Source organism: Echiichthys vipera, assembly GCF_963691815.1.
Source record: "Echiichthys vipera genome assembly, chromosome: 9".
Lineage (NCBI taxonomy): Eukaryota > Metazoa > Chordata > Actinopteri > Perciformes > Trachinidae > Echiichthys > Echiichthys vipera.
The window spans coordinates 256,267-271,266 of NC_139834.1; the positions used below are offsets into that span (position 1 = coordinate 256,267).

The 15,000-nt window shown below is 51.2% G+C and overlaps 3 protein-coding genes across 3 annotated transcripts in view; 2 read left to right on the plus strand and 1 right to left on the minus strand.

Annotated features, from left to right (window-relative positions):
* Positions 1-820, plus strand: part of plpbp (pyridoxal phosphate binding protein) — a 7,410-nt gene extending 6,590 nt beyond the window's left edge. Inside the window, exon 8 of the mRNA XM_083919485.1 lies at positions 1-820. This exon is cut by the window's left edge and continues 227 nt beyond it. The gene's annotated coding sequence lies outside the window, so the exon portion shown is untranslated.
* Positions 821-890: 70 nt separating this feature from the next.
* tmed4 (transmembrane p24 trafficking protein 4) lies at positions 891-4,655 on the minus strand. The gene is made up of 5 exons (XM_083919578.1): positions 4,500-4,655; positions 3,150-3,250; positions 2,947-3,072; positions 2,403-2,549; positions 891-1,962 (listed from the first exon to the last, which is right to left on the minus strand). The coding sequence occupies exons 1-5, from the start codon at positions 4,618-4,620 to the stop codon at positions 1,813-1,815; spliced, it is 645 nt and encodes a 214-aa protein (XP_083775704.1). The 5' UTR covers positions 4,621-4,655; the 3' UTR covers positions 891-1,812.
* Positions 4,656-7,925: 3,270 nt separating this feature from the next.
* ikbkg (inhibitor of nuclear factor kappa B kinase regulatory subunit gamma) overlaps positions 7,926-15,000 on the plus strand; it is a 22,240-nt gene continuing 15,165 nt past the window's right edge. The window contains 8 exon segments of the mRNA XM_083919686.1: positions 7,926-8,249; positions 10,023-10,163; positions 10,609-10,874; positions 11,585-11,659; positions 11,750-11,851; positions 13,112-13,207; positions 13,209-13,283; positions 14,941-15,000. The exon segment at positions 14,941-15,000 is cut by the window's right edge and continues 2 nt beyond it. Coding sequence (XP_083775812.1) covers positions 10,025-10,163; positions 10,609-10,874; positions 11,585-11,659; positions 11,750-11,851; positions 13,112-13,207; positions 13,209-13,283; positions 14,941-15,000 — 813 coding nt within the window. The 5' untranslated portion in view covers positions 7,926-8,249; positions 10,023-10,024.

A 15,000-nucleotide genomic window follows, 5' to 3' on the forward strand; every position in this document is an offset into this window, starting at 1 on the left:
CCCTTCTCGCTCTTTTTAAGCATTAAAAAAGTGGCGTTCCACCTTTTTTAGCCGTAGTGTGTCACTGACCTTTCCTTCCTTCAACAACACAAACGTGCAGAGATCCGTGTGTTCAGCGACGCGACACCCTTTCAAAATAAGACGTACTGGTCCGAACAAAACAGAACCGACATCTGAACACGTGAGCGATCAGGATCTCAGTTAGACTCTTTTTCAAAGACGTCAAAGGACAAAAACTCAGAGAAACACGCGGCTCTGACAGGAAGTCTTATTTTGAAAGGGTGTTACGAGCGTCTGAGCAGCCAGATTGAAAACATGCTGACACGCGGAAATCCCACCGGAGATCAGAGAGGGTGTCTCTGCGTTCGTTGTGCCGATGTGATGTTTTGTACCTTTACCCACGCGGCGTGTGACAGAGATCAGGACGCCGCGGTGTTAATGTTCACTTCCTGTTTACGGTGAAACAAAGATGGTGACGTGTGACGCACGGTGTGGATTCTGTCTCCTGTGGTGCGTCAGATCTCTATTCCTGATATTAACCTGCAGACGGTGTCGTGTGTCAGACGTGTCCGTGCTCTGCTGTGGTGCATTGTGGGAGGTGAATCTATGCAAAGTGCTGGTTTGGGTCGAATGCGTTTTCACGCTGCAGCCGTCGCCATGGTTTCCCACGGTCCGTGTGTTTCCTGTCTCCATGAAAAGTGCTTTAACTGTCAGTGATAAAGAAACGATGAGTCGTGTGGTTGTGTCGCACTAACGAGCGTTTGTTTGGACTCGAGCGAGCGAGCGAAGCCGAACCAATAAATGTTTTTGTGAAAACGCCGTTTGCTGAGTTTTTCTTGTGTTTGAGGAAAAGTGACAGAAAAGCAGCGAAGACGAAGCAGTTTGGGCCAAAGTGTCTTTATTCAGCACACGTCAGTGAAAACTGGACAACATGGAAAAGAGTTTAACGCCTGAGCTTCACCTCACGAGTCACACACACACACACACACACACGCGCACACACGCACACACACACACACACACGACCGTGACTTTGACTGAAGCTTCGCAATAAAACAAAAAAACCACGACCGCTCAATAAATACGATTCATGACACTGAAGAAATAAAAAACCTGGAGAAACTGAGACAGGAAGTCAGTGTGAACGGTTGAAACAGCAACAACATTAGTGGTTAAAAAAGACCTTTGAATGCCTTCACCGTGCTGCCCCGAGCTAACCCCTGTTAGCCACGTCCGGCTGTTAGCATCTCTCCTTTATAAAAACTGTCTGGATGATTTTACGCCGACCCTCTGTTTCACATTAATAATCATAATTTAAACAATATTTAAGGATATTTCAAACGACACCATGTGACCTCCTTAAGACCCTTAAACTCCGTGGTTCCTGTGGCGTGTCGGCGTGAACGCCCTCGTACCTGAGGCGCCGCTCGTTCTATCATGAGCGTGAAAAGTGGATTCACCTCGAACAGGGAGAGAGAAAAGAGTCCAGTGTAGAGAGAACAGGACTAACGCGCCTCCACACACACACACACACACGTACGTACACACACACTCTCGCGCTCACACACGCTCTCTCACAAACACACGCTTGCGCGCTCGCTAGCTCACACACACACTCGTCACACACTCGCTCGCTCACACACACACACTCGTCACACACTCGCTCACACACACACACACACACACTCGTCACACACACACACACTCGTCACACACTCGCTCGCTCACACACACACACTCGTCACACACACACTCGTCACACACACGCTCACCCACACACACACACACACACACTCATCACACACACACTCGTCACACCAGCTTCTTGGCCTCGAAGAAGCTCTTGAGGTGCTTCATCTGCCAGACGCCGGTGACGATGAGGATGAGCGTCTGGGCGATCGACCACCAGAGGACGCGCTGGTTGGTGCTGTCGCTGGTCATCCGGAACCGCTCCTCCCGGTACTGCGGAAGACAGGACGCCGTGACATCATTAGAGCGCTCACATCAACGCCGTGACATCATTAGAGCGCTCACATCGACACGGTGACATCATTAGAGCGCTCACATCGACGCCGTGACATCATTAGAGCGCTCGCATCGACGCCGTGACATCATTAGAGCGCTCGCATCGACACGGTGACATTAGAGCGCTAGAGCTGAACATCGTGATATTTATCGTATCGTGATATTTATCGTATCGTGAGCTGAACATCGTGATATTTATCGTATCGTGAGCCGAACATCGTGATATTTATCGTATCGTGAGCCGAACATCGTGATATTCATCGTATCGTGAGCCGAATATCGTGATATTTATCGTATCGTGAGCTGAACATCGTGATATTTATCGTATCGTAGTGCTACGGCCCCAGACCCCTGCTGGACTGGACTTGGTCACTGACCCTCTGGTAGTTCTGCTCCTTCTGGACCTGCTCCACCTGGTCCAGCAGCTGCCGGACCCTCAGCTGCAGCTCCGTGAGCTTGTCCTTGGCGGCGATCTCAGGGTAGTTGTTGGTGTGTTCGCCGACCTGAATGTCCAGGTGCACCCTCTGCAACACGGAGACACGGCAATCAGACTCATGGGCTTTAAATCTGAGGGAATCGAACACACGGGGAAAACGTTCACTGTTATAAACTGAATCAGACACAAGGAGGAGGTCCTCCTGGACCCTGGACCCTCCTCCTCGTGGACCCTGGATCCTCCTCCTCCTCGTGGACCCTGGATCTTCTTCCTCCTCGTGGACCCTGGATCTTCCTCCTCCTCGTGGACCCTGGATCCTCCTCCTCCTCGTGGACCCTGGGTCTTCCTCCTCCTCGTGGACTCTTCCTCCTCCTCGTGGACCCTGGATCCTCCTCCTCGTGGACCCTGGATCCTCCTCCTCCTCGTTGACCCTGGAAAAGAAGCGGTCAGCGTGTGGAAACCCTAAGCGGTGCGTGCGCCCGTACCAGTTTCCCCCCGGTGAACAGGGCCATCCGGGTGGAGTTGGAGTGCAGGCAGATCTGGTGCTCCCCGGGGGTGTGGGAGGTGAAGGTGAAGCGCCCGTCAGACCCGTACTGACGCGACAGGATGATCTGGGGGGGCGAGGCAGAAGAGAACCTTTAGAGTCTGGTCGTGTGTCTGTGGTGGTTTTATGACTTCCTGTCCTCACCTTGGTGTCCGGGTCCTTGATCTCCACGTGCATCCCCAGACCCGGGGTCGCCGGGAGGAAGGAACCGCTCTGCTTGTCCCACAGCTGAGTCCGGTACTTTCCTGCCACAGCAAAGACACGGACCAGGGTCATCAGGGGTCCACCCGAGGAGGGGGACTCTGGTTCAGTCTGGTCTGGTTTAGTCTGGTCTGGTTCAGTCTGGTCTGGTTCAGTCTGGTCTGGTTTAGTCTGGTCTGGTTCAGTCTGGTCTGGTTCAGTCTGGTCTGGTTTAGTCTGGTCTGGTTCAGTCTGGTTCGTTATCGGAGCCTGAAAACAGGACCTTTAGAAACCGGGTCCCAGAGTGTGCAGATTGTAAACCCCCCCCATGGCGTTGTGGTCTGGACGGTGAAAGCGCAGACTTTCGCCCCACCTCCGACCTCTGACCCTGCGGCGTCATGGCCCCACCTCTGACCTCTGACCCTGCGGCGTCATGGCCCCACCTCCGACCTCTGACCCCGCGGCGTCACATAACAACAGTGCTGCTGCGTGAGAGGACAGAGACGGACCCAGAGACTGTTTAGTGAACTGGACTCTGAGCCACATGCATGGGACTGAATGAGGCCCAGCACAGATTTAGGATCCAGGACCAGAACCAGGACCAGGACCAGGTCCAGGACCAGGACCACAGCCACATGCATGGGAGTGAATGGAAGGGGCTCCCAGCAGCCCCCTCTGCTCAGTGAGGACACTAACTGCAGAGTGAAGGGGCTCCCAGCAGCCCCCTCTGCTCAGTGAGGACACTAACTGCAGAGTGAAGGGGCTCCCAGCAGCCCCCTCTGCTCAGTGAGGACACTAACTGCAGAGTGAAGGGGCTCCCAGCAGCCCCCTCTGCTCAGTGAGGACACTAACTGCAGAGTGATGGGTGCATCAAAGTCCAGAACAGCACCAAAGTCTCCACTAAGACCAGAACCAGGGTCAGAAGAATCAGGACTGAGTCTCAGATGGGGGGGGGGGGGGGGGGGGCTTTATTTTAATGTGCAGCCCCTGCCCCTCGGACAGTCTGGGTCCCCCACTGATGACGTAAAGGACCCACGTTAACACGTTTATTACACATTTATAAGAAAAAGCTAAATCTTTAATTTGACTCGTTCCTGATGTTTTATTCAGTGCAGCATCTTTGCTAACAGCAGCTAGCTCCTGGAGGCTAACAGCAGCTAGCTCCGGGAGGCTAACAGCAGCTAGCTCCGGGAGGCTAACAGCGGCTAGCACCGGGAGGCTAACAGCAGCTAGCTCCTGGAGGCTAACAGCAGCTAGCTCCGGGAGGCTAACAGCAGCTAGCTCCGGGAAGCTAGCGGGCCCTGAACGCCTCACCGATGACCATGGTCTCGTCCGGGATCTCCTCGATGAAGCACTTCTTCTCCGTTTCTCCGATGTGGAAATAAAGCGCGGACCCGGGGCAGATCCACGCGAAGATGAGCGCGCGCAGCATCATGAAGCTAGGTGCGCTTCCGCCAAGGCAGCCGGATGACGTCATCGCCCCCTGCGGAAGTAGGAAAGGGGGTTTCCGGGGAAAGAGAGGGTCAGTGCCGCCCTGAGCAGCGCCTGACAGGCTCCGTCACTGTCACTGTTTGTTATTGTTGTTGTTGTTGTTTGTGTCGCTTTGTTTCTGAAGGTGAGGAATGCGTTTGGATTTGTTTCTTTACTGTTTTATTTATTTATTTATTTATATTTATTTATTTATATTTATTTTATTTAAAGTGCCAAATCATAACAAAGTTATCTCTGCCAGTGACCAGCGCCCTGAGCAGTTGAGAGTTCGATGCCTTGCTCAACAGGACCTCGGCAGTGCCCAGGAGATGAACCGACACCTCTCCAGCCACCAGTCCACGCACCATTCATGCTCCACACAGGGACTCGAACCGGCGACCCTCACACTCTGTCACTTATTTATTATTTACACAGACACAACTGTGAGAACGGTGATTATTAAATTAATTATAGATCATGGGTAGAATGAACCTAATCTGGGTGAGGTCGGGGTAGGATGAACCTAATCTGGGTGAGGTCGGGGTAGGATGAACCTAATCTGGGTGAGGTCGGGGTAGGATGAACCTAATCTGGGTGAGGTCGGGGTAGGATGATCTTATTCCGGGTGAGGTCGGGGTAGGATGAACCTAATCTGGGTGAGGTCGGGGTAGGATGATCTTAATCTGGGTTAGGTCGGGGTAGGATGATCTTAATCTGGGTGAGGTCGGGGTAGGATGATCTTAATCTGGGTTAGGTTGGGGTAGGATGATCTTAATCTGGGTGAGGTCGGGGTAGGATGATCATAATCTGGGTGAGGTCGGGGTAGAATGATCTTAATCTGGGTGAGGTCGGGGTAGGATGATCTTAATCTGGGTGATTTCGGGGTAGGATGATCATAATCTGGGTGAGGTCGGGGTAGGATGAACCTAATCTGGGTGAGGTCGGGGTAGAAGGATCTTAATCTGGGTGAGGTCGGGGTAGGATGATCTTAATCTGGGTTAGGTCGGGGTAGGATGATCTTAATCTGGGTGAGGTCGGGGTAGGATGATCTTAATCTGGGTTAGGTTGGGGTAGGATGATCTTAATCTGGGTGGGGTCGGGGTAGGATGATCTTAATCTGGGTGAGGTCGGGGTAGGATGATCTTAATCTGGGTGAGGTCGGGGTAGGATGATCTTAATCTGGTGAGGTCGGGGTAGGATGATCTTAATCTGGGTGAGGTCGGGGTAGGATGATCATAATCTGGGTGAGGTTGGGGTAGGATGATCTTAATCTGGGTGAGGTCGGGGTAGGATGATCTTAATCTGGGTGAGGTCGGGGTAGGATGATCTTAATCTGGTTGAGGTCGGGTAGAATGATCTTAATCTGGCTGAGGTCGGGGTAGGATGATCCTAATCTGGGTGAGGTCGGGGTAGGACGATCTTAATCTGGGTGAGGTCGGGGTAGGACGATCTTAATCTGGGTGAGGTCGGGGTAGGATGATCTTAATCTGGGTGAGGTCGGGGTAGGTTGATCTTAATCTGGGAGAGGTCGGGGTAGGATGATCCTAATCTGGGTGAGGTCGGGGTAGGATGATCTTATTCTGGGTGAGGTCGGGGTAGGATGATCCTAATCTGGGTGAGGTCGGGGTAGGATGATGTTAATCTGGGTGAGGTCGGGGTAGGATGATCTTAATCTGGGTGAGGTCGAGGTAGAATTAACCTAATCTGGCTGAGGTCGGGGTAGGATGATCTTAATCTGGGTGAGGTCGGGGTAGGATGATCTTAATCTGGGTGAGGTCGGGGTAGGATGATCTTAATCTGGGTGAGGTCGGGGTAGGATGATCATAATCTGGGTGAGGTCGGGGTAGGATGATATTAATCTGGGTGAGGTCGGGGTAGGATGATCTTAATCTGGGTGAGGTCGGGGTAGGATGATCTTAATCTGGGTGAGGTCGGGGTAGGATGATCTTAATCTGGGTGAGGTCGGGGTAGGATGATCTTAATCTGGGTGAGGTCGGGGTAGGATAATCTTAATCTGGGTGAGGTCGGGGTAGAATGATCTTAATCTGGGTGAGGTCGGGGTAGGATGATCTTAATCTGGGTGAGGTCGGGGTAGGATGATCTTAATCTGGGTGAGGTCCGGGTAGGATGATCTTAATCTGGGTGAGGTCAGGGTAGAATGATCTTAATCTGGGTGAGGTCGGGGTAGGATGATCTTAATCTGGGTGAGGTCGGGGTAGAATGATCTTAATCTGGGTGAGGTCGGGGTAGGATGATCTTAATCTGGGTGAGGTCGGGGTAGGATGATCTTAATCTGGGTGAGGTCGGGGTAGAATGATCTTAATCTGGGTGAGGTCGGGGTAGGATGATCTTAATCTGGGTGAGGTCGGGGTAGGATGATCTTAGTCTGGGTGAGGTCGGGGTAGGATGATCTTAATCTGGGTGATGTCGGGGGTAGGATGTTCTTAATCTGGGTGAGGTCGGGGTAGGATGATCATAATCTGGGTGAGGTCGGGGTAGGATGATCTTAATCTGGGTGAGGTCGAGGTAGGATGATCTTAATCCGGGTGAGGTCGGGGTAGGATGATCTTAATCTGGGTGAGGTCGAGGTAGGATGATCTTAATCTGGGTGAGGTCGGGGTAGGATGATCTTAATCTGGGTGAGGTCGGGGTAGGATGATCTTAATCTGGGTGAGGTCGGGGTAGGATGATCTTAATCTGGGGTAGGATGATCTTAATCTGGGTGAGGTCGGGGTAGGATGATCATAATCTGGGTGAGGTCGAGGTAGGATGATCTTAATCTGGGTGAGGTCGGGGTAGGATGATCATAATCTGGGTGAGGTCGAGGTAGGATGATCTTAATCTGGGTGAGGTCGGGGTAGGATGATCTTAATCTGGGTGAGGTCGGGGTAGGATGATCATAATCTGGGTGAGGTCGAGGTAGGATGATCTTAATCTGGGTGAGGTCGGGGTAGGATGATCTTAATCTGGGTGAGGTCGGGGTAGGATGATCTTAATCTGGGGTAGGATGATCTTAATCTGGGTGAGGTCGAGGTAGGATGATCTTAATCTGGGTGAGGTCGAGGTAGGATGATCTTAATCTGGGTGAGGTCGGGGTAGGATGATCATAATCTGGGTGAGGTCGGGGTAGGATGATCCTAATCTGGGTGAGGTCGGGGTAGGATGATCCTAATCTGGGTGAGGTCGGAGTAGGATGATCAGGTGAGGTCGAGGTCGGGGTCCTGGTTGTCTGCCTGACAGGAAGTGGAGCCTGTCAGGCAGCACTCCGGGCGGAAGTCGTGTTCTGCGCTAACAACAGTCGCCTCGGCTCTGACAGAAGGACTTAGAGCTCAAACTCGGACACTTTGCTGGATTAACGCGACAGAAGTGGACAAGATGTCCCTCCACAGAGACTCTCTCCGCTGATGTCGGTCGGTGTTTGTGTCAGTGAAGCGAAAACCGGAAAACCCGGTGACTGTGGCGCGAAACTAGCTCCCGTTAGCTCCGGAGCTAGCCCGCTAGCTGTGTAGCATCAGCTCTTAACGGTGGAGAGAGATTAACTGTGAATTACAGCGTTTCTGTGAGTGACAGGACAACACCACCGAAGAAGAAGAGGTGAGAGGACCTTAGTGACACACACACACACACACACACACACACACACACACACACACACACACACACACACACATGGGTGGATGGAATAAATAGGATTTATGGTTTTACTTGTGCTCATTTTGAAACACTGCTATAAAACAGGGCCTGGGGCTGGGAATGACGTAGTGTGTGTGTGTGTGTGTGTGTGTGTGTGTGTGTGTGTGTGTGTGTGTGTGTGTGTGTGTGTGTGTGTGTGTGTGTGTGTGTGTGTGTGTGTGTGTGTGTGTGTGTGTGTGTGTCAGATGAGATGAATTAAACTGAAAGAGAAAGTTACAGCACGTGTCACAACGTGATGATGAGCAGTGACGTGCACAGACTTTATGAAGGGCAGGGGCGAAAACCACAACAAGGGCGCGCCCTCGCCCCTGAAGAGGACACTTTAGCACACGTTTATGCTCCTAGAGGACACTTTAATACACGTTTATGCTCCTAGAGGACACTTTAACGCATGTTTATGCTCCTAGAGGACACTTTAGCACACGTTTATGCTCCTAGAGGACACTTTAACACACGTTTATGCTCCTAGAGGACACTTTAGCACACGTTTATGCTCCTAGAGGACACTTTAGCACACGTTTATGCTCCTAGAGGACACTTTAACACACGTTTATGCTCCTAGAGGACACTTTAGCACACGTTTATGTTCCTAGAGAACACTTTAACACACGTTTATGCTCCTAGAGGACACTTTAATACACGTTTATGCTCCTAGAGGACACTTTAACACACGTTTATTCTCCTAGAGGACACTTTAGCACACGTTTAGTCTCCTAGAGAACACTTTAACACACGTTTATGCTCCTAGAGGACACTTTAGCACACGTTTATGCTCCTAGAGGACACTTTAACACGTTTATGCTCCTAGAGGACACTTTAGCACACGTTTATGCTCCTAGAGGACACTTTAACACACGTTTATGCTCCTAGAGGACACTTTAGCACAGGTTTATGCTCCTAGAGGACACTTTAACACACGTTTATGCTCCTAGAGTTCACTTTAACACACGTTTATGCTCCTAGAGGACACTTTAACACACGTTTATGCTCCTAGAGGACACTTTAGCACACGTTTATGCTCCTAGAGGACACTTTAGCACATGTTTATGCTCCTAGAGGACACTTTAACACACATTTATGTTCCTAGAGGACACTTTAACACACGTTTATGCTCCTAGAGGACACTTTAGCACACGTTTATGCTCCTAGAGGACACTTTAGCACACGTTTATGCTCCTAGAGGACACTTTAGCACATGTTTATGCTCCTAGAGGACACTTTAACACACGTTTATGTTCCTAGAGGACACTTTAACACACGTTTATGCTCCTAGAGGACACTTTAGCACAGGTTTATGCTCCTAGAGGACACTTTAACACACGTTTATGCTCCTAGAGGACACTTTAGCACACGTTTATGCTCCTAGAGGACACTTTAACACGTTTATGCTCCTAGAGGACACTTTAACACACGTTTATGCTCCTAGAGGAACCTTTAACACACGTTTATGCTCCTAGAGGACACTTTAACACACGTTTATGCTCCTAGAGGACACTTTAACACACGTTTATGCTCCTAGAGGACACTTTAACACACGTTTAGGCTCCTAGAGGACACTTTTCTTTAAAGAACCACAGGTAGAGAACCAGTGGTTTAGCCTTTAACACGACGCTGCTCTTTCATATGGACCTAATGACTCGTGTGTGAGTAATAACCTGCATGTTGTCTCTGCAGAGATGGTGCAGCCTCAGCCTGACGGTCCTCTGCAGTGGGACATGTCTGCGGAGGAGAGTGGGGGCACCCTCAGGGTCCCCCCGGAGCTGGCCTCCAATGAAGTGGTGACCAGGCTACTGGGTGACAACCAGCAGCTCAGAGGTGCGAGGTTCTCCATGAAATCATGATCTTTATGAGTCTGTGCCACGAAGGGTTAAAGCGGCTCCAGGAGTCCAACCCGGTCCCAGCACGGTGTACCTAATAAAGTGGCCGGGGAGGGTATGTTTGTGTCACGGTGCTTTTCAGGAGCTGCGTCTCCTCACTTCGTCTCCTGTCTGATGACGAGCCGGGGCCCGAGACGCTACATGGTGCATTCAAATGTGTTTGGAGCTGGTTCTGTTGCACGGACTCACAGTTTATTCCTGTACTGCTTTTTTGTCCGGCCCCCAGTACTTATCTTTGTGGATGTGCGTGCTTCTCCAACTTTCTTAACCCTGGTTCAACCATGTGAACCTCTTTGTAACCTTGTTTTAAAAGGATTATTGTTGTTTATGTCTGTTGTTTAAACCGTTCTTCTCTCTTCTGACCTTCCTCCGTCGTCCTGCAGAGGCCTTGCGGCGGAGCAACCTAGCGTTGCGTCAGCGCTGTGAGGAGATGGAGGGATGGCAACAGAGGACAAGAGAGGAACGAGAATTCCTCAGCTGTCGTTTCCAGGAGGCCAGGGCCCTGGTGGAGAGGCTGGCCCAGGAGAACCACTCCTTACAGGGCCTGGTGAACGGACCGGCCTCGTCCTCCAACCACTGCTGCAGCTCCAGTCAGACTGAGGAGCTGCAGGGACGCCAGGCGAGGAGCCGGCCGCTGGACGGACCACAGGTTAGCTCGCCGAGTCACACATTCACTTCCTGATCTTCAGAGACAGGTGCTTCTTACATTTGACTAAAAACGTGACAAAACAACAAAAAATAGACGCAAAACACCACAAAAACATGACAAGACGATTAAAAACAGATGAAAACACCACAAAAACATGACAAGACGATTAAAAACTCGGGGTGGGCCGGTTTAAAAAAAAAAATCCATCCCGTTCGGTAGCTTGTCACGGTTCAGTACATGTGTTTACCGTTCGGTTTGTGAGGTGCAGCGTAGCGTAAGCCTTCATGACCACTGTCCTTTCTTGTATCTCAGCGCTACGTCTCAGCGCTACGTCCTTAGTGCTACGTCTCAGCGCTACGTCTCAGCGTTACGTCTCAGTGCTAAGTCTCAGCGCTACGTCTCAGCGCTACGTCCTTAGTGCTGCGTCTCAGCGCTTCGCTGAGCACTACGTCTCAGCGCTACGTCTCAGTGCTAAGTCTCAGCGCTACGTCTCAGTGCTACGTCTCAGCGCTAAGTCTCAGCGCTACGTCTCAGCTCTACGTCTCAGCGCTACGTCTCAGCGCTACGTCTCAGCGCTACGTCTCTCTGCAGTCACTCTCTTCTCCTGAGAGCGAGTGCAGGAGTGCCGGGTCGGCGCTGTATTAGTAAATGTCCGTCCGTCTTGCTGCTCCGCTCTCTAAACCTGTGCTTGTTGTAACGTCTCGTTTCAGACTCTGGATCAGCGCGACAAGAAGAGAGCTGAGGAGACGGACCGGCACACGCAGACCACGCCCCCCCGCAGCCTGGTACGGTGCCCCGGTCCGTTGTGGGCGTGTCTCCATCAGCGTTGATGCATTTGTGTCTGTTTCCTTTAACTGCTGTGTCTGTGTGTCCAGGATGATGCGAGTGTGCGTAGCTCCTTCGTTTGCGCCCCCCCCTCTCCCTCCACCTCACTTTCAGAGGTGTGGGGGGAGATCATGGGCAGGGAGAATGGCCAGGTGAGCCTGCATCCCACTTTCCCCCCGATCCGACCCCTGACACTGACTCCAGATCAATGCTTCCCCTCACGTTAGCTGCCATTGCACTCTGGCAGAGAAACCCTGACTCAGCACAAAAGAACATGGATGACCTGTGAAGTTACAAACACACACACACCCTGGCTCTGATCACCAGGCTGCAACTAACACGCGTTATAAAGGGCGCCCTCCCACTGTGCCTCCGTCCCGTGCCCCAGCACGTGTCACGGCTAAAGTCTGGTTCCTTTGACCAGTGTGAGTGCAACCGTACCACGTCTAGGAGCGGCACGCTTGCCGTCCACTGCCCGTTTGTACTCACACTACCTGGGCCTCGGAGAATGCTTCTTGCTGCCTATACGTCATCACGCCGTAACACGTCACACGCATTGATGACGTCATGGCGATGCGTGGCTTTGTTTCCAGATCTTTCCGTAGACCTCGGAGTTTTTGTGCGTCTTGTCGACTGTTTTTGAATCTTTTCATCGACCAAATCTGCAGTAAACACTCCACCTCCGCATCACACCAACGTGAACCTTTCACCGCCATTGTTTGAAATGTCCGCGCATGGCCCCTCCTTCTTTTTTCTACGTCCCAACAGGCGCACAGGAAATGACCTCAGAACCGCCGTAGGCCTCGTGCTCGTACACGTGCGCACGCTCGTGCTCGTACACGTGCAAACGTGCTTTACTAAAGCCCACCTCTCCCAAACGGGCCGTGGACGGCAAGCGTGCCGCTCCTAGACGTGGTACGGTTGCACTCACACTGGTCAAAGGAACCAGACTTTAGCCGTGACACGTGCTGGGGCACGGGACGGAGGCACAGTGGGAGGGCGCCCTCACAGTAAACCTGCGTCACAGGGAACTCTTCAGGTCGTCCATGTTGTTTTTGTCTTTCTTTGGATGGAGCACTAAATCCACCCGCTCTGATCCTCCACTGTGTCCTTCTGTAAACCTCCCCTTGTGTTCTGGTGCTGGTTCTCCCGGGTGAGCGTGGTCCGTCCCTGTCCAGCTCCCTCCTGTCATCACTTCCTGTCTGCATGCGTTCGTCCCTGCGTCTTTCACTCTCTGTCTCTCTGTCTCTCTCTCTCTTTCTCTCTCTCTCCCCCCCCCCTCTCTCTCTCTCTCTCTCTCTCTCTCTCTCTCTCTCTCTCTCTCTCTCTCTCTCTTTTTTCTCTCTCTCTCTCTCTCTGTCTCTCTCTCTCTCTCTCTCTCTCTCTATCTCTCTCTCTCTCCCCCTCCGCAGCCCGTGGAAGGTGCGAACGAGTTCCTCCAGCTGCTCAAGAGCCACAAAGAGAAACTGGAGGAAGGGATGAGAGAGCTGAACGAAGAGCTGGAGAGGGGAGAGGGACGAGGGGGAGAAGGAGAGGGAGCGAATGCGGCGCTGCATCGACCAGCTGCGCTCCAAACTGGCTCAGGTGACACGTTAGCACACGTTTATGCTCCTAGAGGACACTTAACACACGTTTATGCCCTAGAGGACACTTTAACACACGTTTATGCTCCTAGAGGACACTTTAACACACGTTATGCTCCTAGAGGACACTTTAACACACGTTTATGCTCCTAGAGGACACTTTAACACACGTTTATGCTCCTAGAGGGACACTTTAACACACGTTTATGCTCCTAGAGGACACTTTAGCACACGTTTATGCTCCTAGAGGACACTTTAGCACACGTTTATGCTCCTAGAGGACACTTTAGCACACGTTTATGCTCCTAGAGGACACTTTAACACACGTTTATGCTCCTAGAGGACACTTAACACACGTTTATGCTCCTAGAGGACACTTTAACACACGTTTATGCTCCTAGAGGACACTTTAACACACGTTTATGCTCCTAGAGGACACTTTAACACACGTTTATGCTCCTAGAGGACACTTTAACACACGTTTATGCTCCTAGAGGACACTTTAACACACGTTTATGCTCCTAGAGGACACTTTAACACACGTTTATGCTCCTAGAGGACACTTTAACACACGTTTATGCTCCTAGAGGACACTTTAACACACGTTTATGCTCCTAGAGGACACTTTAGCACACGTTTATGCTCCTAGAGGACACTTACACACGTTTATGCTCCTAGAGGACACTTTAGCACACGTTTATGCTCCTAGAGGACACTTTAACACACGTTTATGCTCCTAGAGGACACTTTAGCACACGTTTATGCTCCTAGAGGACACTTTAGCACACGTTTATGCTCCTAGAGGACACTTTAGCACACGTTTATGCTCCTAGAGGACACTTTAGCACACGTTTATGCTCCTAGAGGACACTTTAGCACACGTTTATGCTCCTAGAGGACACTTTAGCACACGTTTATGCTCCTAGAGGACACTTTAGCACACGTTTATGCTCCTAGAGGACACTTTAACACACGTTTATGCTCCTAGAGGACACTTTAACACACGTTTATGCTCCTAGAGGACACTTTAACACACGTTTATGCTCCTAGAGGACACTTTAGCACACGTTTATGCTCCTAGAGGACACTTTAGCACACGTTCAACGTTTATGCTCCTAGAGGACACTTTAGCACACGTTTATGCTCCTAGAGGACACTTTAGCACACGTTTATGCTCCTAGAGGACACTTTAACACACGTTTATGCTCCTAGAGGACACTTTAACACACGTTTATGCTCCTAGAGGACACTAACACACGTTTATGCTCCTAGAGGACACTTTAACACACGTTTATGCTCCTAGAGGACACTTTAGCACACGTTTATGCTCCTAGAGGACACTTTAGCACACGTTTATGCTCCTAGAGGACACTTTAGCACACGTTTATGCTCCTAGAGGACACTTTAACACACGTTTATGCTCCTAGAGGACACTGTTCAAAGATGTAAACATTCCTAATGTGCCCTAGTTGATTTCCTGTCGTAGTTTATGTGAATGACATCAGCTGAAAGGAAGTTAACCGTCGCCCTGCGATGCAGTTCCTTTGAAAAGGTCTAAACAGCACTTATGAAAAAGTCCTTAACGCGGTGGAGCCGGGCTCAGAACCCGTCCGGCGGCCCCCGTGTGTATCTGATGGACCTGTGTGAATGTGTTCCAGGCCGGCGGCGTCACTGAAGAGGCCGTCCAGCACCGCTCTGAGGCCCAGCACTCCTCTGAC

Coding starts and splice junctions, on each gene's coding strand:
- tmed4 (XM_083919578.1), bottom strand. CDS start 4,620: ATGATGCTGCGCGCGCTCATCTTCGCGTGGATCTGCCCCGGGTCCGCG. Junction 2,550..2,946: donor TGTTCACCGGGGGGAAACTG/GTACGGGCGCAC, acceptor TCCGTGTTGCAG/AGGGTGCACCTGGACATTCA. Junction 1,963..2,402: donor AGGAGCAGAACTACCAGAGG/GTCAGTGACCAA, acceptor TGTCTTCCGCAG/TACCGGGAGGAGCGGTTCCG.